The sequence below is a fragment of the Danio rerio genome, chromosome 4 (genome assembly GCF_049306965.1).
Source record: "Danio rerio strain Tuebingen ecotype United States chromosome 4, GRCz12tu, whole genome shotgun sequence".
Taxonomy (NCBI): domain Eukaryota; kingdom Metazoa; phylum Chordata; class Actinopteri; order Cypriniformes; family Danionidae; genus Danio; species Danio rerio.
In genome coordinates, this window is record NC_133179.1 from 53817532 (window position 1) to 53843467 (window position 25936).

A 25936-nucleotide genomic window follows, 5' to 3' on the forward strand; every position below is an offset into this window, starting at 1 on the left:
TCAGTAATAAATGAAGCATCTAAAAATATAAAGACAACATGGACTATTTTTCAAAGGTTTGGGACAAAACTGCTTTAGTTTATAAAAATGCAGATATAAAAGTAACCTTGTAAATAATTATTCCTTTTTAATATGTTAGCTTTTCCATTTGAATATGTTAAAATATAATTTATTCCAATGATGTTAAAGCTGCATTTGAGGCATTTGTGTCCTACATAAAATAATTTGAGACAAAACAACAAAACATATAAAAATATACTTAGTTAAAAGAAAAACAAAGTAAGATTTTCATGTGTGTATTTTCTCTACCATTTGTACCTTAAAGGGTCACGAAACTCCAAAACACATTTTTTGAGCTGTTGATAGTCGTATATGTGTCCCACACTGCTAAAAACACTATTAGGACACAAATATTTCACTAAAAAGTGTAAATTGGTTGTTTTTGCGTTATTTCAAGCAAATTTGTACTTCTGGTTTGAAACTAATTTTTGAAGCTGCGTCTTAATCATGAGATAATAGTGTATATTCCAGCGTGCAGACTGGAAGTCTGTGCCAGAGTGTGTCTTATTACGTCTTACAGTGCGGCTTGAAGGACATCTTTTGCATTCAGAGCTGCTTTCGTGAAGAAATCATCGCCAACACTGCTCAAAATTTACCATGGAGATGAAAAGGAAGCTCCCTGACCAGGAATTGAATGTCAAACCTACCCCAATCCTTAACCCAACCTCAGTTTCCTGCTGTGTTTTATCAACCTCCCAACCTACCCCAACTCTTAACCCAACCTCACAGTAACAAACCTCCATGTGGGTTTCATTGATTCAATGTCTCGTACATGGCACAGAATACAACCTATCGCAGTTTATTAAAATCACACCTACCCCAGCCCTAGGCCCAACCTCACGGTAACCTGCTGTGTTTTATTCAATTTTACTCCTACCCCAACCCTAAACACAACCTCAGAGTAAGCAGTTTATATATATATTTTTATGAATATCTACTACAGCTACATCAATCGCAAACCCAGCCTACGTGCGGCATAAGTGCCTACCACTTAGAGGTCATCCAGCCAACTTGCAGTGTAATCTCCTCCACTTGTAGGTCTCTGAGCTGCAGCAACACCTAAGCGCTCTGACACACAGACGCAAAAGACCGCTTTAACCTCCTCTTGGAGAGTAGAGAGTCTCCGACCATGGATCTCAGGTCTTCTACGGAGGGACTGTCAGGAATCCTGTAAGAGCATCCCATCCACATAACCTCTTGCCATAAAAACAAAGCAGAATGTGTGGTGAAGGAACTCCGGGTTGACAGAGCCTTGTCCTTGCTCCAAGCAATGTGCTAACAAGGTGCTGAACAGAGTGACGGTGGCACAAAGGTTAGCGCTTATGACTACGGATCAGAAGATTCTCGGTTACGGAAACCAAGAAACTGTGTATGAGAGAGTGCGTAAGTGTATGACTGGCACTTGTGCAAGCGGAGCTGGGACGTGCCAGCGATCAGAATGAACTGGAGTTTGTGCCAAGACTGGCTTTCCAAAGTGGAAAGTTCCCATATGGTCTAGTGGTTAGGATTCCTGGTTTTCACCCAGGCGGCCCGGGTTCGACTCCTGGTATGGGAAGGCTTGAGTGCTTTTGCTTCTGTCCTTTTTGGCCAGCGTTCAGACTGCAGCTACCTTATAGGATGTGGTTGTGGAACTGCCCCGTAAGCCTTCTATAGCTCAGTTGGTAGAGCGGAGGACTGTAGGTGGGATGATGGCAATCCTTAGGACGCTGGTTAGACTCCGGCTCGGAGGACATCTTTTGCGCTCAGAGCCGCTTTCTTGCCTTCGCCAAGTGAGTTCACCACTGCTCAAAGTTCAGCATGGAGGTGAAAAGGAAGTTCCCTGACCGGGAATCGAACCCGGGCCGCGGCGGTGAGAGCGCCGAATCCTAACCACTAGACCACCAGAGAAGGACTGTCTGAAGGTTGACCTCAAGTCTAGCTGTCGGCCTCCACCCAGGTGTGCTGCAGCTGCTCTGACAAAAATAACTCTAACGTTTGCAACCTCCTCCTGGGGAAGAGAAAGTCTCAGAGCCTGGATCACAGTTCTTGGGAGGGACTGTCACATGCTCTGTGTAAAAGCATCCTATCGACACCACAACTTGCCATGACAACAAAGCACAGCATACGTTGAAGGAACTCCATGTTCACCGAGCCGTGTCCTCTTTCCAATCAGCATGCTACTGAGCACTGCTGACGCGGACTGGGCCAGTGGCGCAATGGATAACGCGTCTGACTACGGATCAGAAGATTCTTGGTTCGACTCCTGGCTGGCTCGATCAGGAATTTCTTGCGTTGCTCTCAGTGCATTGCGGTTTGCCCGTGCCGGAGTTGTTCGGCTCTACTCTGGAGTGAATCAAGTTTCTAGGGCCGCCAGCACAGAGCCTGTGGGGTGCTCTCCTGGGTTCAAAGGCTGCCCCAACTGCTCTCATGTCTTGGTCCCGTACATCCCTCAGGACTTCCAGAAGAAACCAATATAGCCACTCTCCTGGGAAGACGGCAGTGACAGCTTGTAGACCAAAATGTTTGCTGTGAGGCTAAGGTGTTCTACTGCAGCACAGATACGCATTCGAAAAGCAGACAATATTCAAAAACAAAGTGCCAACCTAAAACAAGATTGCAGTCAAAATGACCACCTCAGACAAGTGTGAGCAATGTTTCAGTCTCTGTTATATGTCGGCGAATATGCCACACAGTGCAGACGCTCATACTACTGAAAAGGAAGTTACCTGACTGAGAAAGGTATAAATAGAAATCGGAGCCTGCTCCAAATGGCCTGGTCAGCTCCAAGCGGGTGAGACTTGAGCTCCAAGTGGGCTGTAAAAACCTCCTGGAGTTTTCATTCATTTAATGTCTGGTACAAGACACTGCGTCCAACCAGTTATGTTTGAATGTCAAACCTACCCCAATCCTTAACCCAACCTCAGTTTCCTGCTGTGTTTTATCAACCTCCCAACCTACCCCTACTCTTAACCCAACCTCACAGTGACAAACCTCCATGTGGGTTTCATTGATTCAATGTCTCGTACATGGCACAGAATACAACCTATCGCAGTTTATTAAAATCACACCTACCCCAGCCCTAGGCCCAACCTCACGGTAACCTGCTGTGTTTTATTCAATTTTACTCCTACCCCAACCCTAAACACAACCTCAGAGTAAGCAGTTTATATATATTTTTTTATTTTTATGAATATCTACTACAGCTACATCAATCGCAAACCCAGCCTACGTGCGGCATAAGTGCCTACCACTTAGAGGTCATCCAGCCAACTTGCAGCCAACTCCTCCACTTGTAGGTCTCTGCACAGCAAATCATTGGTGTTAAATTTCAAGTGTTGTGGTAATTCAGAGTAAAGTGTTAAAATTCTAGAGTTAGATAAAGGTAAAATAACCCTCTCAGCGTTAGAAGCTGATTTGCCTCCTTGTCATACAGAGTAACATGTATCTACCTTTGTAGAAAACCCTTGTATTTGAGAAACTAATCAGAGTGTCTGAAATCTCGCCACACCCTCATTCACCTGGCCCTTAAATTAGTCAATTAGTTTAGTCCACTAGACAGAGCGAATGACCACAAATAAGTGAATTCAGACATCTGCTGTTGAACACCTGCTGTTAACAACCACAATCACTGAAGGAATAAGAAATTGAAGGAAGAAATAAAACTACAGACACAGCCTCACACCAAACCAACTGAATTAAAATAGAGGATTAAACAACTCCATTAAATAATAGCATAAGCAGCTTCACTGATTACAGTTTGACTTCATTTCTGTAAGAATATTTGACAATGAACAGAGGTTTATATTTTTTTTATTAAAAATATTTCATTTGACCTCACCATCATGGAGATCAGAGGCTGCTTATTTGAGCTCTTGAAGCTTTACTCTTATATCCTAATGTTTCTCTGACTGCTACAGCTGTGTTTCTAAAACTCATTAGCTATAGCAAAAAAGATCAAGAGAAACTATACTGTTTATGAATAATTGTTCCAGATACGATTTCAGGTGTTTAATAAGTTGATTCATAAAGATATGCAAATATAGTTGTATTACAGCTGCGTGGGACAAAACTTCTGGCAGTCTGCTGCTCTTCATAGAAGACTCAACAAAAAATTAGTATGCAATTAATAATTAGAGTGTCATGCACTAAACATTCAAGCTCCAGCTTGCTCATATGACACACAGGCATCAAGAATCAGGATATGAACCTCAACCGTGGTTGCTAAAAAAAAAAAGCTGTGTAGTTCATGCCGCAGTGCATGCTGGGTGCCAGCATAGTACAAAGCTCCCAGCATGCATTGCAGCATGAATAAATTATGCAGCTTTATGTTCTTACAATCTCTTTCTTTTCCTTTATTTTGTGTTGTTTTTGGGAGGTGATATTTCAGTAGTGTTTTTTTTTTTTTTACTTGATTTTATTTTTTTGTTCGTCACCATCATTGAGATTCGAAGACTAATTATTGATGTCTGTGTGTTTTTGATTCTGCCATAGACCAAACATTCTCATTGTAAATATTGTTTTTATTTTATTGGAGCTTCAGTGGTTTCATTTATGTATATTATTTATTTCTCACACATAACTAATATGATATTGAATTAGAAAACAAGCAGGAAAGGAAGGCTATGTTATCTTAAATAATCTCTTCAGACTGACACTTTAATTTTCTTTCAGCCTACCATGCTATATGTATAAATAGTGTAATTAACACTAACTATAGCAGCCAAAATAAAAAACCATTTATAGTAAGAAGTTGAAGAGCCTGACTAAAGCAGACTCTGTCCTCCATCATGGTGACTTCAAATGAACAACAGAAATTTCATTAAGAGTTTTTGTTCACATGACAGAAATAAAGTCAAAGGTCAGTAATAGGTGAAGCTCCATGATAAGTTGTTTAATTTGATGAGTTTTTTTTAAAGATGTTGAAAAATAAAAAAAATTTTATTGTGTAATTTGTTTTATTTTTATTGATTATTATTTTATTTAGAGTTTTTTTTTTCTCAGTTGATTTCATCTTTGGTTTTGGCTTGTGTTTTTCTTTCCTTCAGTGATTCTGCTTGTTAACAGTTGTTCATCAACAATTCTCAATCCTCTATTAATTAGACACTTAATTGTCTCATTAACTTCATCACTGTCTGAGTGTTCAGCCCTCTGTAGTGAGGACACTAGTGAGGATTTTGCTCTGGAATATAAGGCTTACGTGTGTTCGAATGAAAAATACAGACAATGGGATTTGTTTTTAACAGAAATTTTCTGGAAACTGAATTTACGAATCTAAAATGTTGAAAACAGCAGATTACTGGCAACCACTGCTGCCAGTATTTTGACATACATTTAACAGATATTTTACACAATAAGAGTTTGCTAATTAACACTCTGGGTGTTAAAAATATTAACACTTTCAAAAATGTTATTTTAACACTTATAGTGGTTCCCATATAAACACTGAGGGAGTGTTAATTTTAACTCTAAGGTAGTTAAATCTACCAAATCTAAAATTTGCAGTGTGAGATCGATAAAAAATACAGACTGTTGAATGTGCTTTTAACAGAAATATTCTGTAAACTGAATTTATGAATGTTAAAAACAGCAGATTACTGGCAACCACAGCTGCTGGTATTTTTCCGTAAAATCTAAAAATGAAAAAAAAGAAAGAAAAACAGCAAAACGGTTTTTGTGTCACCATTGTGGAGGATAATAGCGTCTCTGTTCAAGTCCAAGATGAACTGAGAAAATTTGATGTTATGCTGTATCTTCTTTTCTTTAAAGGTAACTGTGTAGTTACTAATGCCGTCAAAATCTGTTTGCTACTTGCAATCACACATGAAAACATTATTGCATCTAAAGACTTTACATTTTTTTTGCACTAAGCTATGATTTTGTAAAATGAACAATGCATTAGTTCATGAAATGTGGTTAATTTTTGTAAATTTATACAGTTCTATAAAACTTCCATGTTTTTCACAGAAAGATTCTGGCAACCACAGCTGCTGGTATTTTTTCGGAAATGTAACAGATATTTTACACAATAAGAGTTTGCTAATTAACACTCTCTTGGTGTTGACAATGTTAACACTTTCAAAAGTGTTATTTTTAACACTTATAGTGGTTCCCATATAAACTCTGAGGGAGTGTTAATTTTAACTCCAAGGTAGTTAAATCTACTATCTAAAATTTGCTGTGTGAGCTGCAGCAACACCTAAGCGCTCTGACACACAGACGCAAAAGAAACCATTGCTTTTAACCTCCTCTTGGAGAGTAGAGAGTCTCCGACCCTGGATCTCAGGTCTTCTACGGAGGGACTGTCAGGAATCCTGTAAGAGCATCCCATCCACATAACCTCTTGCCATAAAAACAAAGCAGAATGTGTGGTGAAGGAACTCAGGGTTGACAGAGCCTTGTCCTTGCTCCAAGCAATGTGCTAACAAGGTGCTGAACAGAGTGACGGTGGCACAAAGGTTAGCGCTTATGACTACGGATCAGAAGATTCTCGGTTACGGAAACCAAGAAACTGTGTATGAGAGAGTGCGTAAGTGTATGAGTGGCACTTGTGCAAGAGGAGCTGGGACGTGCTTTCCAAAGTGGCAGTTCCCAGCGGTTAGGATTCCTGGTTTTCACCCAGGCGGCCCGGGTTCGACTCCCGGCATGGGAAGGCTTGAGTGCTTTTGCTTCTGTCCTTTTTGGCCAGCGGTCGGACTGCAGCTACCTTATAGGATGTGGTTGTGGAACTGCCCCATAAGCCTTCGATAGCTCAGTTGGTAGAGCGGAGGACTGTAGGTGGGATGATGGCAATCCTTAGGTCGCTGATTCGACTCCGGCTTGAAGGAAATCTTTTGCGCTCAGAGCCGGTTTCTTGCCTTCGCCAAGTGAGTTCACCACTGCTCAAAGTTCAGCATGGAGGTGAAAAGGAAGTTCCCTGACCGGGAATCGAACCCGGGCCACGGCGGTGAGAGCGCCGAATCCTAACCACTAGACCACCAGGGAAGGACTGGCTGAAGGATGACCTCAAGTCTAGGTGTCGGCCTCCACCCAGGTGTGCTGCAGCTGCTCTGACAAAAATAACTCTAACGTTTGCAACCTCCTCCTGGGGAAGAGACAGTCTCAGAGCCTGGATCAAAGTTCTTCTTGGGAGGGACTGTCACATGCTCGGTGTAAGAGCATCCTATCGACACCACAACTTGCCATGACAACAAAGCACAGCATGCGTTGAAGGAACTCCATGTTCACCGAGCCGTGTCCTCTTTCCAATCAGCATGCTACTGAGCACTGCTGACGCGGACTGGGCCAGTGGCGCAATGGATAACGCGTCTGACTACGGATCAGAAGATTCTTGGTTCGACTCCTGGCTGGCTCGATCAGGAATTTCTTGCGTTGCTCTCAGTGCAGTGGGGTCGTGGTTTGCCCCTGCCGGAGTTGTTCGGTTCTACTCTGGAGTGAATTGAGTTTCTGGGGCCGCCAGCACAGAGCCTGTGGGGTGCTCTCCTGGGTTCAAAGGCTGCCCCAACTGCTCTCATGTCTTGGTCCCGTACATCCCTCAGGACTACCAGAAGAAACCAGTACAGCCACTCTCCTGGGAAGACGGCAGTGACAGCTTGTAGACCAAAATGTTTGCTGTGAGGCTAAGGGGTTCTACTGCAGCACAGATACGCATTCGAAAAGCAGACAATATTCAAAAACAAAGTGCCAACCTAAAACAAGATTGCAGTCAAAATGATCACCTCAGACAAGTGTGAGCAATGTTTCAGTCTCTGTTATATGTCGGCAAATATGCCACACAGTGCAGACTGGGTCAGTGGCGCATACTGGCACCTGTAGGTCGTGGTTATTCTTGGCTACACCGGCCAATCACGTTCCGAGTTGGAACCAAGATTTTTTTTAATTCATGGTTACGCTGGCCAATCACGTCCCGAGCTGGAACCAAGATTCACCCTATTCTTGGTTACGACAGCCAATCATGTTCCGAGTTACAATGAACGCTATGGCCAATCAGAGCCCTTATACCATTTAAGATTTGTACTGTAATAACAGATTTCATATCAGATTAATTCGGACAACAATTGCAAACTAAGTATTTTTATAACAAGTTGGTTTAAATGAATAACCATTACAGTAACATTAATTACTACAACACGATTATTATATGATTGTTATAGATGTTGTATAACGTTATTTGGTAAGATTAACTTAGCCGACCAAGCACTCTTTAAAGTTTTACTACAAACATTTTAATGCAGTAATTATACAATATAACACTTTATATTATTATTTACTACCATAGTTACAATAATGCCTGTGCATTATTCTAACACATCAATGAATCACTCACTTATAATAAATATAAGGCTCATTTCATCAGTCACTGATTATAAACAAATATAATAACGCTCACATATGACTACATCACTAATCATAAACTAATCTAATCAATCACAAAGCAAAAAAACAATATGGATCACGCATGAATGCATCACTAATAATAAACCAATAATAGAATAATGCTCACACATTAATTCATCACTAATAATAAAGCGATAATATAAGGGTCACACATTAATGCATCTTCAATAATAAACCAATAATATAATAATGCACAACCCCCATATGGGAGTCCAGGGCCGTAACATCCACTGTCTCTAACGTTAGCTTAAAAGATTTCCGGCATCAAAAGCAGTAGGCGTTGCTGAGGAGTATAGCGTCCCTGTCACTCAAACACATGCACCCCCTGCTGGCCTCACTAACACCACTTCCAGCAGCAACCTAGCTTTCCCATGTGGTCTTCCATCCAGGTACTGACCGGGCGCAGCCCTGCTTAGCTTCTGTGGGCGGCCATGGGAGAGTTGCAGAGAGCTAGCTGCTGGCTGGTAAAGAAGTTGATGTGATTGTCTGTTGTGGTGAAGGAGCTGAGACAAAAGGTAATCTAAGTACCTACTGTCACCCATGGTCATGACTGAAAGGACAAGATCTCGGATACAACCGGACACATTTTACAAAGTGTTTTGACCCGCTTGTTTGAGTCGCAGCACAAAAGAGAAATGAGCCAACAAAATAACCTGAATGCAAATTATTTATTATAAAATGTAACTCATAGAACAATCAATCAATGCAACCAACAAATGTCTAGGGATACTAATGAAGATAAAGAACTTAGGATATAATCACAACAACACTTTAACTACATGATATAAGTAACGCAAAACAAAACCATAAGGTTAAAGAATCAATGAGATGGGAGGTCTTGACATGAGGACTCCTGAGTAGCCACAGGTCCTGGGGTAGCTAGCACAACAACTTTTACATACCCATTGATGAGCAATGCAGGCATCCAATCACGATTTACCACATATTCCAACCTGGATTTCTCATTCAGGGAATCAGACAGATAACATCATCCAACACAACACTAGCTACATGAACACACTGGAGAGTGGATAACAGATGAGATTTCAAGCCGCAGAGGTGCTGTTATCCAGATGTTTATGAAACTGTTCTTCTCTCAGCTGCCATCATTGTGTTTACATAAATGCAAGGAGCGCGACACATTTACAACCCCATCTACTGCAGTGTAGGATTGTTGGAAAACAGTATACCTATTATACTGTTATTTATAGCCTATTCAAACATTATTCAGACATGAAACATCCTGTGCACATGAGATAATGTTTTGCTGCATTCATGTCATGTGTGCAACTTTTTGTCCATGTGTTTCTTAAGCTGCGCCGAATGAGTGAAACTCTGTAGACACTGACCAGATCTGTACGGTCTCACTGAGTAGATGTGAATGGTATCCCTCCAGTGTGGATCTTCATGTGTTCATTAAGGTTTGGTGACTGGTTAAAACTCTTCCCACACTGAGTAGATGTGAATGGTTTCACTCCAGTGTGGGTCTTCATGTGTTTAATAAAGGTCTGAGGAGCTGCTGAAACTCATCCCACATCGAAGCTGCGGTCACATTAGAATTTGAGCATGCGAAATTCTGTTGTACAGCGCCGTGAAAAGGAGCCGGATTAAACAAGATGATCAGACATTTAAAAAGCGAACGATTGGTCTATATTTTACTAACTGTCCAGAGAGGTCATGTTTTGATCTTCGATAGGTCTCACACAGTCAAGTTATGCAATTTTGCAGGTCAGAATTCATCAAGCTTGAACTCTGCAAGGCAATGAACTGCGAAACTTGAGGCACGAACATGCATTTCCGGTCTAACGCATTCACGTGCGTATGCATGGAAGTCTATGGCGAGAAAAGTCCAGTGTGACCGCAGCTTAAGTGCAAGTGAATGGTTTCTCTCCAGTGTGGATCCTCATGTGATAATTAGGGATTTTGATTGGCTGAAATTCTTCCCACACTGAGGGCATGTGAATGGTTTCTCTCCAGTGTGGATCCTCATGTGTCGACTAAGGGAGAATGAGCAGTAAAAACTCTTCCTACACTGAGTGCATGTGAATGGTTTCTCTTCATGTGTTGATTAAGGTGTGATGAGCGGGTAAAACTCTTTCCACACAGAGTGCATGTGAATGGTCTCTCTCCAGTGTGGATCCTCATGTGGTAATTAAGGGATTTTGATTGGCTGAAATTCTTCCCACACTGAGTGCAAGAGAATGGTTTCTCTCCAGTGTGGATCCTCATGTGTCGAATAAGGGAGGATGAGCAGTAAAAACTCTTCCCACACTGAGTGCATTGGAATGGTTTCTCTCCAGTGTGGATCCTCATGTGGTGATTAAGGGATGATGATTGGCTGAAACTCTTCCCACACTGAGTGCATGTTAATGGTTTCTCTCCAGTGTGGATCATCATGTGTTGATTAAGGTGTGATGAGCAGGTAAAACTCTTCCCACACTGAGTGCATGTGAATGATTTCTCTTCATTGTGGATCATCATGTGTTGATTAAGGTATGATGAGCGGGTAAAACTCTTCCCACACTGAGTGCATGTGAATGGTCTCTCTTCAGTGTGGATCCTCATGTGATAATTAAGGGATGTTGATAGGCTGAAACTCTTCCCACACTGAGTGCATGTGAATGGTTTCTCTCCAGTGTGGATCCTCATGTGTTGATTAAGGGAGAATGAGCGGTAAAAACTCTTCCTACACTAAGTGCATTGGAATGGTTTCTCTCCAGTGTGGATTCTCATGTGTTGATTAAGGGATGATGATTGGCTGAAACTCTTCCCACACTGAGTGCAAGTGAATGGTTTCTCTCCAGTGTGGATTCTCATGTGTTGATTAAGGGATGATGATTGGCTGAAACTCTTCCCACACTGAGTGCAAGTGAATGGTTTCTCTCCAGTGTGGATCATCATGTGTTGATTAAGGTGTGATAAGCAGGTAAAACTCTTCCCACACTGAGTGCATGCAAATGGTTTCTCTCCAGTGTGGATCCTCATGTGTCGATTAAGGGAGAATGAGCAGTAAAAACTCTTCCTACACTGAGTGCATGTGAATGGTTTCTCTCCAGTGTGGATCATCATGTGTTGATTAAGGTGTGATGATTGGCTAAAACTCTTCCCACACTGAGTGCATGTGAATGGTTTCTCTCCAGTGTGGATGATCATGTGAATCTTAAGTTTGCTTTTGTTTGCCAAACTCTTTCCACACTGAGTACAGGTGAAACGATTCTTTTTTCTCCTTTTCAAAAAATGAGTTTTTTCCTCAATTTTGACATGATGTTCCTCGTCTTTACTCCCCTCATTCTCTTCAATGCAATCTGAAAGAAATAAATAAAACAATAGTTTTCATTAAGTCTTAAAAACTCTCATCAAAAGCTCAAAAGTGAAAAGACACAGGAAACATTGGCTTCACACACTGTAATTTTAATGCACATTAAATGTAAAATAAATCAGATAATATGTTGTTTGGTCTATTAATGTGTACAAATTTAAGCAGATACAATTTAATTCATCTTTATTTATCTAGAGCATTTACAACATAAATTGTGTCAAAGCCACTTAACATTGAAGTTATAGTAAATTGAAACAGTTTCAGTCCAGTTTTCAGTTTCTTACATAATGGATCATAAAAGTCATTTTGATCATATTGATAAGATAGATTTAAAAGCTGTAAACGGCCTATTTTTATTTGTATTGTAACAGTGGTGGTTTTGGATAAATAAGTTTTGTTTAAGTCTTTCAAAGAAAGAAAAAAAAAACACAAAACAAATAAACTTTCAAAAACTGCTCCCAGCGGGATTAGAAGTTGGGCCGTCAGCATAGTAGTTGAATGCTTTATCGCTAGTCCATGTAAGAAGTGAAATCCGTGTCTTTTTCTAGACCCTTTCATCCTACTCCCAGTGGACCTCGAACAAAAAAGTATAGGTTATTTATAACCTATGGGCGCCAAACAAGTTTATCTTGTCAAGGATAGCCACAGCAAGCATTAATTTCCACCATTTCATAATCAAAAATAAAAATAAAATAAATTAAAGATTCTCTTTAAATAAGAACTCACACACACATGTACATTGACTCAACAGTAATATATTTAACAATAAAAAAATTAAAAATACAACATCACTGCGGAATCACTCCATTTGTAAAGGTTTCTAAACAAAATCAACCATCCTTGTACAACAAACAATAAAAGAAACAAACTAAAATCAAAACGGTTCAAAAATAAATTATAGCTAGTGTAAAGGGGGAATGATGGAATGAGTAATGAACAAAAAGCCTGTTTTATGGGGTTGCAACGTGTGTAAAGATTTTCAGTGTGGGTGTATGAATGAATACAATGAACTGACCCGGGCTATTAGCATCGATTGGTACTGGTCCACCCCTTGATAAGTTTCGTTTAGTAAGGCTCCTTCCTACCAGACTGACTTTTTCGTTGGCTTCAGGAAAGGATTCAGCTTCCCACTTACTCCACCGAGGATCCAGGAGACTGCTTGCACAAAATGACCACTGTAAAGTTTGCCGGGCACACTGCGTCCATTCTGCTACATGCCACAGTCTTTTTTTTCTTCACATGCCAAAAACCAACAGCTCTTCAACCTCGCACATTTCCTTTCTCCATTCTCTGCCACAACAAACACACAAACCCAAAAGAAACAAAATTCTTCTTCTCACTTTTCCATTTCCTCCCTCTTTAATCTTCTTTTCCCTACCTGAACTTCCGTTTTCTTCAACTTGACCCTGGAAGTTTTTGGAAGGGCAGGTTTGACTAGCTTCCCCTATTGAAGCTTAGAAGAAAAAAATTGGGGGAGGCATAGTCTTGCCACACTCTCACCCTTGAAAAAAAAAAAAAAAAAACAACAACCCCTGGTTGTTTATAAAACATGTTATAAAATATGTTTGCAAGCTTTGCACTGAAATTATGCAATAAACTTGACTGAGGAAAGCTTACCCTGACACTGTCTTTTTCTTTATAGGATGCCTCTCATCCTGTTTTATTGTAACTGCAGAGTTGTCTTGCCATAGCTTTTTTTCTGAACTCACTTGCTTTCATTTTCAAATTTGACAGTTGTTCTGCAACGTCGTAGGCCGGAGAATCGGTATAAATTGTGTCCATGCAGTAACTTATCTACAGGACCTTGGAGTTTCCTCCCGAGTAGAAGCTCTGCTAGAGTCATGCCGATGGTTTCTTGGACTGCAGAATTTATGGCAAAGCGAAGTTCTGGTAAGTATTGGTCCCATTTTTATGGTTATCTTCTACGTACACAGAAATCATTTGTTTTAGGGTTCTGTTCAGTCGTTTTGTGAGATTGGTCTGGGGCTGGTAGGCTATTTGATTTTTGTCATTTTCTGTTTGATTTTCCATTTTTAAACTTCAGAGAAAACTGCTGATGTGAACTGTGTGCCTCGGTCAGATAGAATGGAATCTGGTAATCCCCAACAAGTAAGTATTCCTTCTCTGAAGAATTTGGCTTCTGTCTGGGCAGTGGCCTCTCGCATGGGAAATAATTCCAGTGTTTCCTCTAGGATTGCACAGTAGAATCTCTGTCTGCTAGGTTCTGAAATATCTTGATTATATCTGGGTCTTTGTGTTGCTCTTCCCAGATTTCTGCAATGGAGATGGGTCAAAGTACGGTCACTTGAAAGGTGCAGAAGGGCATCCAGCTGGTTTGATGACAGACTCACTGTGCTTTTGATGAAGGGTTTACGAACCCAGTCGTACTGGTTCCAATTATGCTGCTCAGAAAAATACCTATTGAAATGTGCAGACAGAGATTGCAGATGGAGAGTGATTTCCGTTTTAGTAGTATCCCAGTTAAACACACTTTCTGTGATAAATTCATCCAAGGTCAGGAACATGTTTAGATTTAGTTGGCTTGAACACGGCCTTGAAGGGACAAATTAAGCGAATTAAGCCTATCAAATATGTCAGACAGGTATGTAGGATCTGTGAGCTACTTAGCGTCAGTAAAATAACTCCTAAAGGAAGATCCACAATCAATCCTCAGTTCGTAATGCAATGAAAAAATACGCTGCAGGACTTTGCCTGTGAAGAGCCATCTAACCTCCTTGTGCAAAAGCAACGACTCATATTCGGACCCCATTTCTATGCACAACAAGGCAAACAGTCTTGATTTAGTGGGACAAGTCTTTATGAAATTCACAATCTGTATTGCTGTTTGAAGCACTGCGTTCAAGTCCGCAGGAAGTGTTTTCGCTGCGAGGACCTCTCTGCGAATCATACAGTGGGTGAAACAAACATGCAGAGCTACTTTATGAACCAAAGCAGTGAGTCCTTTATTTTTTCCTAACATGGATCCCACTCCATCAGTGCCCACACCGACACAATTGTCCCAACAAAGACCAAGTTCATTCAGTTGACCACTGAGTTTTTCTAAAATATCTTTTCCTGTAAACATCTTTTCATTGATGAGCAAAATAGTAGATCCACAAGCAATTTTCTCTCATGACTGTAGCGGACGAATACAAGTAGTTGAGATGAGTTTGATATGTCTGTCGACTCAACTAATTGTAATAAAAAAGAAATCCCATTCTTTATTCTTTTAATCAGCTGACGTTTGACGTCGCATGCCATATCAGTTATACGCCAGCTTATGGTGTTGTCTGGTAGTGGAATTTGTTCAATGTAACTTGCATACTTCTCTCCAAACAGTTCTACAGATGGCCTTTGCAGCTGGAGATATGAGGCTCTCTGGAAATGTATGTGGCCATTTGGCCTTGGCAACTAAATGTGCCACCTCATTTGAAGCAGTAAGCGATTTTACTTGCAGCGTGGTTTGACTGGTCATCGTTTGTTTTTGTCCTCTTAATGCTGATTCTTTACATCGAAAAAAGTCGACTGGCTTATCTTTTAACACCGGATGTTTCTTCTGTAAGTGACGCACTAGTTTCACAGGTTTTAAACTGTCATTTGCAAGGACCTCTGAACACACAACACATTGTGGACATGGTTCGTTATTAATCGTATTGTATGTACTGTTCATCATACTTCTGTTGCTTTGATGCACACAGGCCTTTGGTTTTTGTAATGAGCGTTAAACCTCTCTGTGTGGAGATCCCCGTTGACGCGGAGGGTTGGTCATCCGTTTGCTTTAATGCTTCAGAAGGGCACTCGTCATCTTTTTTGTCAGACGGTTTACCGGTGTTAACTTCACCGTCGTTAATTTTAAAAAGCCACAGGTCCATTTTTTGTATATGTTTTACGTGATCGCATTAACTACAAAAGGTGCCTCGTGCCTGATAGTTAGCTGCGGGACTAATCAGATTGACTCTTGTGAACATAAAAAAAACGTCATAATTTACTCGAGTGCACACCTCAGTTTCTCGATCCCCCCTTAACAGGTGCTGGCGCCCCACATTTTGAAAATCCCTGGCCTATAGTATGCCTACACAAATTATAAATATTAATAAATTCCTCCTGTCCTTGCGCCTTGTGTTGTGTCAACACTGCACCTAATCCGGAATCACTGGCAAACCACAAGGATGGGAGGCGAGGTGAGACAAGTCTTTAATTTCTTCAGTGCTTGTTGACATTGAGGTGTCCATTGAAAAATTCACCCTTTTTTCTTCAAGGAGTTCATGGGCTCTGCAATTTGAGAAAGGTTTGGCACAAACATATGGTACCACCCTGCCAATCCAAGGAGTTAATGTCTTTGATGTTTTTTTGGAACCGGGTAGGATGTTATCGCTTCTACTGGAATCAGCAGGAATGGCCTGGGTGTTCACCACATGTCAAAGAAATGATAATTTATGTTGGCAGAATTTACTTTTCTTCAAGTTAATGATCAGACCAGCTTTGTGTAACCAGGGGCCTCATGTACGAAGACTTGCGTGGAAATCTTACTAAAACATTGCGTACGCACAAAGCTGTAAATGTGCGTACGCAGAAAAAATTTCAGATGTATGAAACACTGCGTACGCCGAATCTCACGCATATTCTTTTGTACATCTGAATGAACGTGAAACTGAGCGCAACATGCACGAGCACAAAACCCCTCCCTGCCTCCTCCCCCGTATGAATATGCTAATGACTATGCTAATGACAAAACCCAACGAAAAAGCAATGGCAAAAGCAAGCAAAAAGAGAAACTTTGAACAGAATGTGAATTGGAGGTGCTTTCAGAGGTAGACCGGAGAAAAGCGGTGTTATTTGCAAGTTTGTTCTCCGGAATTAACAATAAAAGAAATAAATAGAGCGGGAGAGATTAGCTGATGCGGTTAACACAGTTGGGTCTGAACATCGCACTGAGTGCATTGAAAAAAGAAATATTGTGGTTTATATCTGTAAAATGTTGCAGGATGGTTAACAGTCTCAGTGGCGCTACTCGTAAGACCCATGTGAACAGGAATTGATACGTTCAAGCATGAACTCGGCTCGAATCCAGCGTCTGATGAACTCTTTCTTGTTTTTTCCCCCGCTACATATCAGATTTTGTCAACTATTTATCACGAGAAAGACAAGTAGCAATTAATAATTAGAGTGTCATGCACTAAACATTCAAGCTCCAGCTTGAACCTCAACCGTGGTTGCTAAAAAAGAAAAAAGCTGCATAGTTCATGCCGCAATGCATGCTGGGTGCCAGCATAGTACAAAGCTCCCAGCATGCATTGTAGCATGAATTATTTTGCAGCTTTATGTTCTTACAATCTCTTTATTTTCCTGTATTTTGTGTTGTTTTTGGGAGGTGATGTTTCAGTAGAGTGTTTTTTTTAACTTGATTTTTATTTTTTTGTTTGTCACCATCATTGAGACTCAAAGACTAATTGTTGATGTCTGGGTGTTTTTAAGTGCTGTTATAAATCAATCATTCTCATTGTAAATGGTGTTTTAAACCTGTTATAAAGTCATTAATTGTTGGAGCTTCAGTTGTTTCATTTGTGTATATTATTTATTTTTCACACATAACTAATATGATACTGAATTAAAAAAACAAGCAGGAAAGGATGGCTATGATATCATAAATAACCTCTTCAGACTGACACTTTAATTTTCTTTTGGCTTTCTATGCAATAGGTATAAATAGTGTGATTATCATTAATTATACCAGCCAAAATAAAAGACTTTTATAGCAAGAAGTTGAAGAGCCTGACTAAAGCAGACTCTGTCCTCCATCATGGTGACTTCAAATGAACAACAGAAATTTCATTAGGAGCTTTTGTTCACATGACAGAAATCAAGTCAAAGGTCAGTAATAGGTGAAGCTCCATGATAAGTTGTTTAATGTGATGAGTTTTTTTTAAAGATGTTGAAAAATAAAAAATTTTTATTGTGTAATTTGTTTTATTTTATTGATTATTATTTTATTTAGAGTTTTTTTTCTCAGTTGATTTCATCTTTGGTTTTGGCTTGTGTTTTTCTGTCCTTCAGTGATTCTGCTTGTTAACAGTTGTTCATCAATAATTCTCAATCCTCCTTTAATTAGACACTTAATTGTCTCATTAACTTCATCACTGTCTGAGTGTTCAGGCCTCTGTAGTGAGGACACTAGTTAGGATTTTGCTCTGGAATTTAAGGCTTAAGTGTGTTCGAATGAAAAATACAGACTATGGGATGTATTTTTAACAGAAATATTCTGGAAACTGAATTTACGAATCTAAAATGTTGAAAACAGCAGATTACTGGCAACCACTGCTGCCAGTATTTTGACATACATTTAACAGATATTTTACACAATAAGAGTTTGCTAATTAACACTCTGGGTGTTAAAAATTTTAACACTTTCAAAAATGTTATTTTAACACTTATAGTGGTTCCCATATAAACACTGAGGGAGTGTTAATTTTAACTCTAAGGTAGTTAAATCTACCAAATCTAAAATTTGCAGTGTGAGATCGATAAAAAATACAGACTGTTGAATGTGCTTTTAACAGAAATATTCTGTAAACTGAATTTATGAATGTTAAAAACAGCAGATTACTGGCAACCACAGCTGCTGGTATTTTTACGTAAAATCTAAAAATGAAAAAAAAAGAAAGAAAAACAGCAAAACAGTTTTTGTGTCACCATTGTGGAGGATAAACAATGTGTTAGTTCATGAAATATGATTAATTTTTGTAAATTTATACAGTTATATAAAACTTCCATGTTTTTCACAGAAAGATTCTGGCAACCACAGCTGCTGGTATTTTTTCGGAAATTTAACATATATTTTACACAATAAGAGTTTGTTAATTAACACTCTCTTGGTGTTGACAATGTTAACACTTTCAAAAGTGTTATTTTTAACACTTATAGTGGTTCCCATATAAACTCTGAGGGAGTGTTAATTTTAACTCCAAGGTAGTTAAATCTACTATCTAAAATTTGCAGTGTATGTTGTTTCGTTCAAGCATCTGCCTGTTTACCTAGCAAATGAAGAAATTTTAAGCAAGCTAGAGAGATGGGGAGTTTTCCCCATATCTAAAATTAAAAGAAGATTGTATCCTGGCACAAACATAGAAGATGGAACAAGGTTTGTAAAAAACAGATTTCCGGAAGAGATGGTCTCCTTACCATACAGTACCAAAATCGAGACGGCGGAAGCGCCACAGCACTTTAGAGTCATGCACACCAATCAGGTAAAAACCTGTCGACTGTGCATGAGCTCAGAAAATGTGATGAAGGAACGCCCAGAATTCAGGTGCTTCAAATGTGACGAAAGGGGACATTTCGCAAGGACCTGTACAGCTGTGTCGGGCCCGGATTGTAAATTGGCCCTAATACCTGCAGGGAGCTTGTCACGCTGAGTTGGCTTTGTCCGCTCGATTGACCGACGCGTACGCCTTGTTTTATCCTTGCAGGCCTAACTTCGCTGGTGAAAGCACTTGTGGGGTTTCTGTAGTGTAGTGGTCATCACGTTCGCCTAACACGCGAAAGGTCCTCGGTTCGAAACCGAGCAGAAACAGTGCTCTTCTTTTGGTGAGAAAATAATAGCATCCACTGCCGCACCAGCAATGATCGTCGACAGGCACCCAATCAAAAAGGGTTATCAGCTCGATTTGCCTGAAGGTTTCCGTAGTGTAGTGGTTATCACGTTCGCCTCACACGCGAAAGGTCCCCAGTTCGAAACTGGGCGGAAACAACCTCTGGCTTTTATGACAATTGTCAAATCAGGCTTCTGTTGAGTACTGACGTTCACTGAAAACATTCTTTCTGCAGAGCGGTGTGAGGCTAGAAGTTTGAATTCAGCTCAGTGTTTACCGCCCCTCGCGGTGTCGCAAACTTGCGTAGAATCTGATTTCTTTTAGCTTTGTGTTGTGCATGAGCAGGTGGCCAGTGCGTTTGCTGGCCCTTCACGGTGCAGACCGTACAAGACAGCTCTATAAAAAAAGACTATAAATACTTGAAGCAGCACTGGCCTATTGGTTTCCGTAGTGTAGTGTTTATCATGTTTGCATTACACGCTAAAGGTCTCCTGTTCGAAACTGGGCGGAAGCATACAATTAGCGGACACTTTTGTCCAAAGCGACATACAATAGTGGAGGTATTCAACAAGACGAGGCAACGCATACGAAAAAGGGCTATTTATTCCAAGTAATTTGTTTGTGCTCAGAGAATTTAGTGCTGGAGTAGGAGTTTCGTTTTCTTTAGAGAGAGGGATATTCACCGGGGTTCGGGTGTACTCTGAAGAGATGGGTGTTAGCTGTCGTTTGAAGGACACCGGTGTATCCGTAATCCGAGTGGGAATGGGAAGGTGATTCCACCAGCGTAGAACATTGAATGAAAACATTATGGAAAGTGACTTTCCGTCTCTCTGCGCTGGCACCACAAGACAGTGCTCTCACCCTAACCGGAGGCTCCTGTGGTTATCACGATGGCTTTACAAGCGGAGGGTCTCCTGTTAGCAACTGGGCGGAAACATTCAGATTTGCTTTTACGCACATTCTCAATTGGCTCTCTGCTCACTGGATGATCCACGATACAAGGGCATGGATCTGTCAAATGTCATGACTTGACGTTGTACGAGGATTTGACGAAAAAAATGCCCTGCAAACCTTAAAAAGCAACACCATCCCAGGACAATTCTTTTGATCCCCTTTCAGTGCACTTGCATTAAAGCCCGCGTGATGCAGCACTTTGTCAGTGTTACTTTATCATTCGGACATGGGGGCAGAGAGTTAAAGAACTCAGCCTGAGCGCACTGCCGCAGGCTCGGTTTGTCAGAAGTGGGATTCGAACCCACGCCTCCAGGGGAGACTGCGACCTAAACGCAGCGCCTTAGACCGCTCGGCCATCCTGACATGCAAGCTTGGCAAGAGCTGTCTCCTGGGAGCCACACCGCAGTACCGTGACATGGAATCTGGTGCTTCACAGCTTGCCCAGCTCCGGCTGTCCAGCTCATTGGCGCTGCAGGCAGCTAATCTTTGCTCGCCTCCTGGGGCTGCGCCTAGTTTCAATAGCCAACACTTGACAGCTGTCATTGCTTACGGCCACACCACCCTGAGGGGGCTATAGAGCAAACAGGAAGTGAGTTGGCAGCAGTAAGGAGAGAAAGGCTCTCCCCATTTTGTTTGTCTACCTTTTTGTTTATTGACCTTGAGTGTTTTTGTTTGTTTGTTTTCTTTTTGTCTTTAAAAACCACCTAACAGCAGCATTTTGCTGACTGAAGGGTGGTTATGTAGTGTGTTTTATTTTTAATCATGGACAGATTCCCCGGCAACGACATGGAAATGGAGGGACTTGCAAGAAAGGATAAAGAAAATGGGCTGGATAATAGACGGAGAGGTAAAGAAAATGGACTTGACAACAGACAAAGAGATAAATAAAATGAAGAGCCCGGCCAACGAAGAGGTGAGAAAGGTAATGATAAGCAAGAGGTACAAAGAAGAGTATGCACAAAGGAAGCAACAGTAACTGTAGAAGTAGAAAATGTAAAAGATGCAAGAAGATTTGATATAACCAAAGCAGTCACGGAGCTGATTGGAGAAGGAAGAATGCTGGCGGTGAGACCCAAACAAACAAAGGGAGTATGAAGTAACAATGGAGACTGAAGATGACACCGAAATTTTAATAGACAATGGATTGACAATTAAAGGAGTGAAATCTGAAGTACGGAGGTTACAAAACAGAGACTATGTTGTTTCGTTCAAGCATCTGCCTGTTTACCTAGCAAATGAAGAAATTTTAAGCAAGCTAGAGAGATGGGGAGTTTTCCCCATATCTAAAATTAAAAGAAGATTGTATCCTGGCACAAACATAGAAGATGGAACAAGGTTTGTAAAAAACAGATTTCCGGAAGAGATGGTCTCCTTACCATACAGTACCAAAATCGAGACGGCGGAAGCGCCACAGCACTTTAGAGTCATGCACACCAATCAGGTAAAAACCTGTCGACTGTGCATGAGCTCAGAAAATGTGATGAAGGAACGCCCAGAATTCAGGTGCTTCAAATGTGACGAAAGGGGACATTTCGCAAGGACCTGTACAGCTGTGTCGGGCCCGGATTGTAAATTGGCCCTAATACCTGCAGGGAGCTTGTCACGCTGAGTTGGCCTATTGCAGTGGTTCTCAAACTGTGTTTGGTACGCGGGCTCCCTCCTAGTGGTACGCGGAGGAATCGCTGAATAATGAAAGAAACAATTAACACTTTTAATCTTTTAATGCGTAATATAACATTGATGTGATCAGCATTGGCTGTTTTGTGAAGCGTACGATCAAAACGCTGTGCTTAGAGTGTTTATTTTAGTGCATTGTGTCATAAGCTGCTGAAAATCAGTTTTGAAGTTTAAGAATTGATTCTGAAGCGTGATTTGACTGACATGAAAAGTGGCCAATCACAGTCGACCTTGTCTAGTTGCGTGAAACGTAAGGGCGGGACAAAGGCTTTCTGTGTTGCAGAGACAGAAAAAACAACTTAAAAACAAATGTTTTGTTGGAATAATGCTTCTCGGATGTTTTCACTACAGAGATGTCTAGCAGAGTAATTAAACCGCGGAAATATTTCCTGCCTATTTGATGATCTTCATACACGTTTCGCTCTCCGACAGCCAGTCGACTCGCCTCTGACTGTCACTCATCTAAATACAGTCTGAATGGCGGCGCGGGAATGAAGGTATTGCGCAATTACTCATTTCTCTAAATGCGGCGAGTGCTTTATTTTAACACGAGAGCGCATTCATGTACGCAAATCGCTAAAACAGATATGCGATCTCTTAAATAGACTTTTTTTCAAATGAACTGCAAGTCTTCTCATGATCGCGTGTGTGCTCAGATAGAATACAATCGCGATCTTTCCACTATTAAAGTAGACATTATTTATCTTTGCTCCTTAACTAAATTTAGTCAAAAGTATTCAAAGTTATCAAGTATTTAGAAATAGATTGATACATGATCGATGACAATGCTAATGGTCTTATTTGGCTGTGTTGTGAAGTAAAACTTACTTTTAGCAAAGGTGGAACATTTTTTATTTCTTTACGACAAAATAATTATGCTGAAAAATGTTTCTGGATGAGGTATTTGTGTGATTTATACATTCTGATCTGTCTTAAAGCATAACAGGTCAAAGCAATCCATTGTTAGCCTACTTATTGTTTATTTATCACAATTTACAATAAGGCTCTTAAAGCACTGCTTTGATAAATGTAGTGTCGTCATATTTCAAATACCTCAAGTAAAATGAAGTCATTTGTTTTATTTTTTTACTGACAGTGTACTTGTATTTTTTTACGTTTCTATTTTAGATTAAGATCAAGTGTAAAATAAAATCTACATGTGATGTACAGCTATTTAAGAAACAAATTTGCCATATTGTAAAGAAAATAGTGTAAAATATGTAAATAAAACGCTAAATTTAAATCTTTTTACCATATGCTTTAATTTAACCTTTCAAAGCTTAAAAATAAATATTTTTAAAAATGGGCAAAAAGTGTCTCTATGGCCTTAAAGATTATTTGGTAGTTTTACCAGTGCTATTGAAAAAGATTAATTGTCATGAAAGGAAAAATTGACTATACTTCCTTTGTTAGTGCAAATTATACATGTAGCTTTGGGATGTAAGCAATCAAACCATTAAATCAGGTTTACACATAAAAAAATTGATTTCATAATGAAAATCTGATTTTTTTTCAAAAGTAACCAACTAGTACTTTTTAAAAGAGTAATTTGTACTTTTACCTAATATTAGTATTATTTACAAAAAATTTGTGTTATTTTAGCAGTGTAATAGTATTTTTACTTGAGTACAAAAAAAGATTTCACAAGCACTTAGTGCAGGTTTATTATATTATTAATATATGATTTATAAATATTATTATTAATGGTTTTTATTTGTATCTATTCCTATGCAATGTTGTATGGGTTGCTGAGAATACATTTCAGGTCTTCAATACATAGCATGTCAGTCTTGAAAAAAAAATAGGTGCTGGAATTGATTTTCATAAGGCTGTGCCTGTATGAACTCTGTCATATGTACATTTAACATTTATTTCAAGATTTGTCTGAAAGTGTATGAATATGACATATAGCCTATATTTATAAGGTCCAAGCAGCATCTCCAGCTTTTGATGAATAGGCTATTATAAATACTTTTAGATTTAAGTACAGCAGTTTTCTTTTTACTTTTTAAGAACAGCGCCATTTTTTTATGAACTTTTAAAAGCACATTTTAACTAAAACTTTTTTTTTATCTGCAAGCACAGTTAATGTTTAGACTATTTAAAATGTTTAAAGTGACTGACAATAATACATATTCTTACTAATAGGAAGTAATCTGCATCGTTTTAAAACTGTGCACACCTGTAGCTGCTTAATTAGGCTTACGACGCTATTTTTTAATACTGGTTAAAAATAGCGTCGTAAGGTGGTACTTGGAGAGACGATTTTTTTCTAAGGTGGTACTTGGTGAAAAAAGTTTGAGAACCACTGGCCTATTGGTTTCCGTAGTGTAGTGTTTATCATGTTTGCATTACACGCTAAAGGTCTCCTGTTCGAAACTGGGCGGAAGCATACAATTAGCGGACACTTTTGTCCAAAGCGACATACAATAGTGGAGGTATTCAACAAGACGAGGCAACGCATACGAAAAAGGGCTATTTATTCCAAGTAATTTGTTTGTGCTCAGAGAATTTAGTGCTGGAGTAGGAGTTTCGTTTTCTTTAGAGAGAGGGATATTCACCGGGGTTCGGGTGTACTCTGAAGAGATGGGTGTTAGCTGTCGTTTGAAGGACACCGGTGTATCCGTAATCCGAGTGGGAATGGGAAGGTGATTCCACCAGCGTAGAACATTGAATGAAAACATTGTGGAAAGTGACTTTCCGTCTCTCTGCGCTGGCACCACAAGACAGTGCTCTCACCCTAACCGGAGGCTCCTGTGGTTATCACGATGGCTTTACAAGCGGAGGGTCTCCTGTTAGCAACTGGGCGGAAACATTCAGATTTGCTTTTACGCACATTCTCAATTGGCTCTCTGCTCACTGGATGATCCACGATACAAGGGCATGGATCTGTCAAATGTCATGACTTGACGTTGTACGAGGATTTGACGAAAAAAATGCCCTGCAAACCTTAAAAGCAACACCATCCCAGGACAATTCTTTTGATCCCCTTTCAGTGCACTTGCATTAAAGCCCGCGTGATGCAGCACTTTGTCAGTGTTACTGTATCATTCGGACATGGGGGCAGAGAGTTAAAGAACTCAGCCTGAGCGCACTGCCGCAGGCTCGGTTTGTCAGAAGTGGGATTCGAACCCACGCCTCCAGGGGAGACTGCGACCTGAACGCAGCGCCTTAGACCGCTCGGCCATCCTGACATGCAAGCTTGGCAGGAGCTGTCTCCTGGGAGCCACACCGCAGTACCGTGACATGGAATCTGGTGCTTCACAGCTTGCCCAGCTCCGGCTGTCCAGCTCATTGGCGCTGCAGGCAGATAATCTGTGCTCGCCTCCTGGGGCTGCGCCTAGTTTCAATAGCCAACACTTGACAGCTGTCATTGCTTACGGCCACACCACCCTGAGGGGGCTATAGAGCAAACAGGAAGTGAGTTGGCAGCAGTAAGGAGAGAAAGGCTCTCCCCATTTTGTTTGTCTACCTTTTTGTTTATTGACCTTGAGTGTTTTTGTTTGTTTGTTTTCTTTTTGTCTTTAAAAACCACCTAACAGCAGCATTTTGCTGACTGAAGGGTGGTTATGTAGTGTGTTTTATTTTTAATCATGGACAGATTCCCCGGCAACGACATGGAAATGGAGGGACTTGCAAGAAAGGATAAAGAAAATGGGCTGGATAATAGACGGAGAGGTAAAGAAAATGGACTTGACAACAGACAAAGAGATAAATAAAATGAAGAGCCCGGCCAACGAAGAGGTGAGAAAGGTAAGGGTAAGCAAGAGGTACAAAGAAGAGTATGCACAAAGGAAGCAACAGTAACTGTAGAAGTAGAAAATGTAAAAGATGCAAGAAGATTTGATATAACCAAAGCAGTCACGGAGCTGATTGGAGAAGGAAGAATGCTGGCGGTGAGACCCAAACAAACAAAGGGAGTATGAAGTAACAATGGAGACTGAAGATGACACCGAAATTTTAA

The 25936-nt window shown here is 40.4% G+C and overlaps 1 protein-coding gene and 11 non-coding genes across 12 annotated transcripts in view; 7 read left to right on the forward strand and 5 right to left on the reverse strand.

Annotated features, from left to right (window-relative positions):
* The first annotated feature begins 1543 nt into the window (after nucleotides 1-1543).
* On the forward strand, nucleotides 1544-1615 carry trnae-uuc (transfer RNA glutamic acid (anticodon UUC)). The gene has a single exon. It is a non-coding gene; the product is annotated as a tRNA-Glu (tRNA).
* An 88-nt stretch (nucleotides 1616-1703) lies between these two features.
* On the forward strand, nucleotides 1704-1790 carry trnay-gua (transfer RNA tyrosine (anticodon GUA)). The gene is given in 2 exon segments: nucleotides 1704-1740; nucleotides 1755-1790. It is a non-coding gene; the product is annotated as a tRNA-Tyr (tRNA).
* An 85-nt stretch (nucleotides 1791-1875) lies between these two features.
* Nucleotides 1876-1947, reverse strand: trnae-cuc (transfer RNA glutamic acid (anticodon CUC)). The gene has a single exon. It is a non-coding gene; the product is annotated as a tRNA-Glu (tRNA).
* Nucleotides 1948-2241: 294 nt separating this feature from the next.
* trnar-acg (transfer RNA arginine (anticodon ACG)) lies at nucleotides 2242-2314 on the forward strand. Its single transcript has one exon. It is a non-coding gene; the product is annotated as a tRNA-Arg (tRNA).
* A 4462-nt stretch (nucleotides 2315-6776) lies between these two features.
* Nucleotides 6777-6863, forward strand: trnay-gua (transfer RNA tyrosine (anticodon GUA)). Its single transcript is given in 2 exon segments — nucleotides 6777-6813; nucleotides 6828-6863. It is a non-coding gene; the product is annotated as a tRNA-Tyr (tRNA).
* Nucleotides 6864-6948: 85 nt separating this feature from the next.
* Nucleotides 6949-7020, reverse strand: trnae-cuc (transfer RNA glutamic acid (anticodon CUC)). The gene has a single exon. It is a non-coding gene; the product is annotated as a tRNA-Glu (tRNA).
* A 297-nt stretch (nucleotides 7021-7317) lies between these two features.
* On the forward strand, nucleotides 7318-7390 carry trnar-acg (transfer RNA arginine (anticodon ACG)). Its single transcript has one exon. It is a non-coding gene; the product is annotated as a tRNA-Arg (tRNA).
* Nucleotides 7391-9089: 1699 nt separating this feature from the next.
* Nucleotides 9090-25936, reverse strand: part of zgc:174314 — a 144651-nt gene continuing 127804 nt past the window's right edge. Inside the window, exon 3 of the mRNA XM_073945365.1 lies at nucleotides 9090-11738. Coding sequence (XP_073801466.1) covers nucleotides 11125-11738 — 614 coding nt within the window. The 3' untranslated portion in view covers nucleotides 9090-11124. The remainder of the gene's footprint in view (nucleotides 11739-25936) is intronic.
* On the forward strand, nucleotides 19250-19322 carry trnav-aac (transfer RNA valine (anticodon AAC)). Its single transcript has one exon. It is a non-coding gene; the product is annotated as a tRNA-Val (tRNA).
* Nucleotides 19427-19499, forward strand: trnav-cac (transfer RNA valine (anticodon CAC)). The gene has a single exon. It is a non-coding gene; the product is annotated as a tRNA-Val (tRNA).
* Nucleotides 20576-20658, reverse strand: trnal-uag (transfer RNA leucine (anticodon UAG)). The gene has a single exon. It is a non-coding gene; the product is annotated as a tRNA-Leu (tRNA).
* On the reverse strand, nucleotides 25084-25166 carry trnal-cag (transfer RNA leucine (anticodon CAG)). The gene has a single exon. It is a non-coding gene; the product is annotated as a tRNA-Leu (tRNA).